At 53.9% G+C, this 1,257-nt stretch overlaps 1 protein-coding gene across 1 annotated transcript in view; it reads left to right on the top strand.

Moving 5' to 3' along the window:
• The first annotated feature begins 369 nt into the window (after positions 1-369).
• Positions 370-1,257, top strand: part of VPS26A (VPS26, retromer complex component A) — a 63,095-nt gene continuing 62,207 nt past the window's right edge. The window contains exon 1 of the mRNA XM_007940671.1: positions 370-471. Coding sequence (XP_007938862.1) covers positions 370-471 — 102 coding nt within the window. The remainder of the gene's footprint in view (positions 472-1,257) is intronic.

Raw genomic sequence — 1,257 nt, 5'->3', positions numbered from 1 at the left:
AGTAGAAAGGAAGGGAGGGGTCACGTGACGGGGCGCCTGGGCGGAGGGAGCTGGGACGGGGAGTTCTCCTGAGGCAAGCGGAGCAAAGTGGGGGGGACGCGGCGGTGGTGGTGCTGACAATGGTGAGTGCACCGCGGCCCGCGCGCTCGCCTTGCGGCCTCGCTTCGCTGCGCGCGGCGGGACGTTCAACGGCGGGGCCTGCGTCGCGGGAGGGGCCGCGGGGAGCGGAGGAGGGGGCGGGCGAACAGGGCAGGGAACGGGGTTAGGCCTGTCGGGCCACCCCGAGGTCGGGGAAGGGCGGGCGGCGCCGTTTCTTCCCGGTCTTGGCGAGGCCCGAGCACCTGCAGGCGGCTGTGCACTCTCCTGGCAATGTCGGAGTCTGTGCCTGCTCTCCTCGACCGGCTTTGGGGGCCCTGGCTGGGTACTCGGACCCCACCCCGGCGGGGCCTCGCCTCCACCTCCCCTTCCAAGGTAGCCAGCCCCTGCGTTTCCTCCCGGGCAGCCTCGCTTTCCTTCAGATTGGGGGACCCTTGAGTCCCCCAGTTCTGGACTCTGGAGGACTTGGTCATTCTGCCGGTGTGTCGCGAGCTTGACAAACTATGATTTTTAAGCCTGGATGCGGTGGCGTTCAGCGATTTCATGATCCTGGTTAAGGCTTGGTGTTGACACTTGTAGAGTGGGCGTAAAAAGGAAAAGGACGTTGGAAGGGGAGACGTCTTCAACTCGAGAACACTAGTTTCGTTCCTTCTTCAAGTCATTTTTATAAACTTAACGCTTTGGGGTGTTGAAATGGCCTAGAAAGCAGAGGAGAGAGGGAAATCAGAGTACTGTTAACCACAGTTAATGGAAAATACAGCGTGGGCACCATGACGTTTAACTTTGTGTGTCGACAGTCCTGTGGATTTGATCTCAGGAGTTATTTTGTTGTAGTGTGCGTTTATTCGTTTGATTTAGCAAGCGTTTGTTCAGTGGCTACTGTTTGCTCTCCTTACGTTTATTACCTGCACTCCTAAAGCTCACTGATGATATGAACTGTTTAAAACTTTTGACTGAAGGCCACGGTAGGTTTATTTAGTAATAATAAAAGTAACTTTAAAAGTCAGAAATCATGTTAGTTTAATTTTAAAAAAAGTAGACTTTTACATTCTAAAACTTGGAGCCTTTTTTTTTTCTTTCATTCAACAACTACTTAGGTGTGTCCAGGGGAGTGAGCAAGACTTAACCAACCTTTGCCATTTTGCAGTTTACAGTTTAGGG

The sequence above is a fragment of the Orycteropus afer genome, unplaced genomic scaffold (genome assembly GCF_000298275.1).
Source record: "Orycteropus afer afer isolate SDZICR_OR568_19922 unplaced genomic scaffold, OryAfe1.0 scaffold00070, whole genome shotgun sequence".
Lineage (NCBI taxonomy): Eukaryota > Metazoa > Chordata > Mammalia > Tubulidentata > Orycteropodidae > Orycteropus > Orycteropus afer.
Note: the sequence above shows the minus strand (reverse complement) of the source record. Positions and strands in the feature narration are given on the sequence as shown.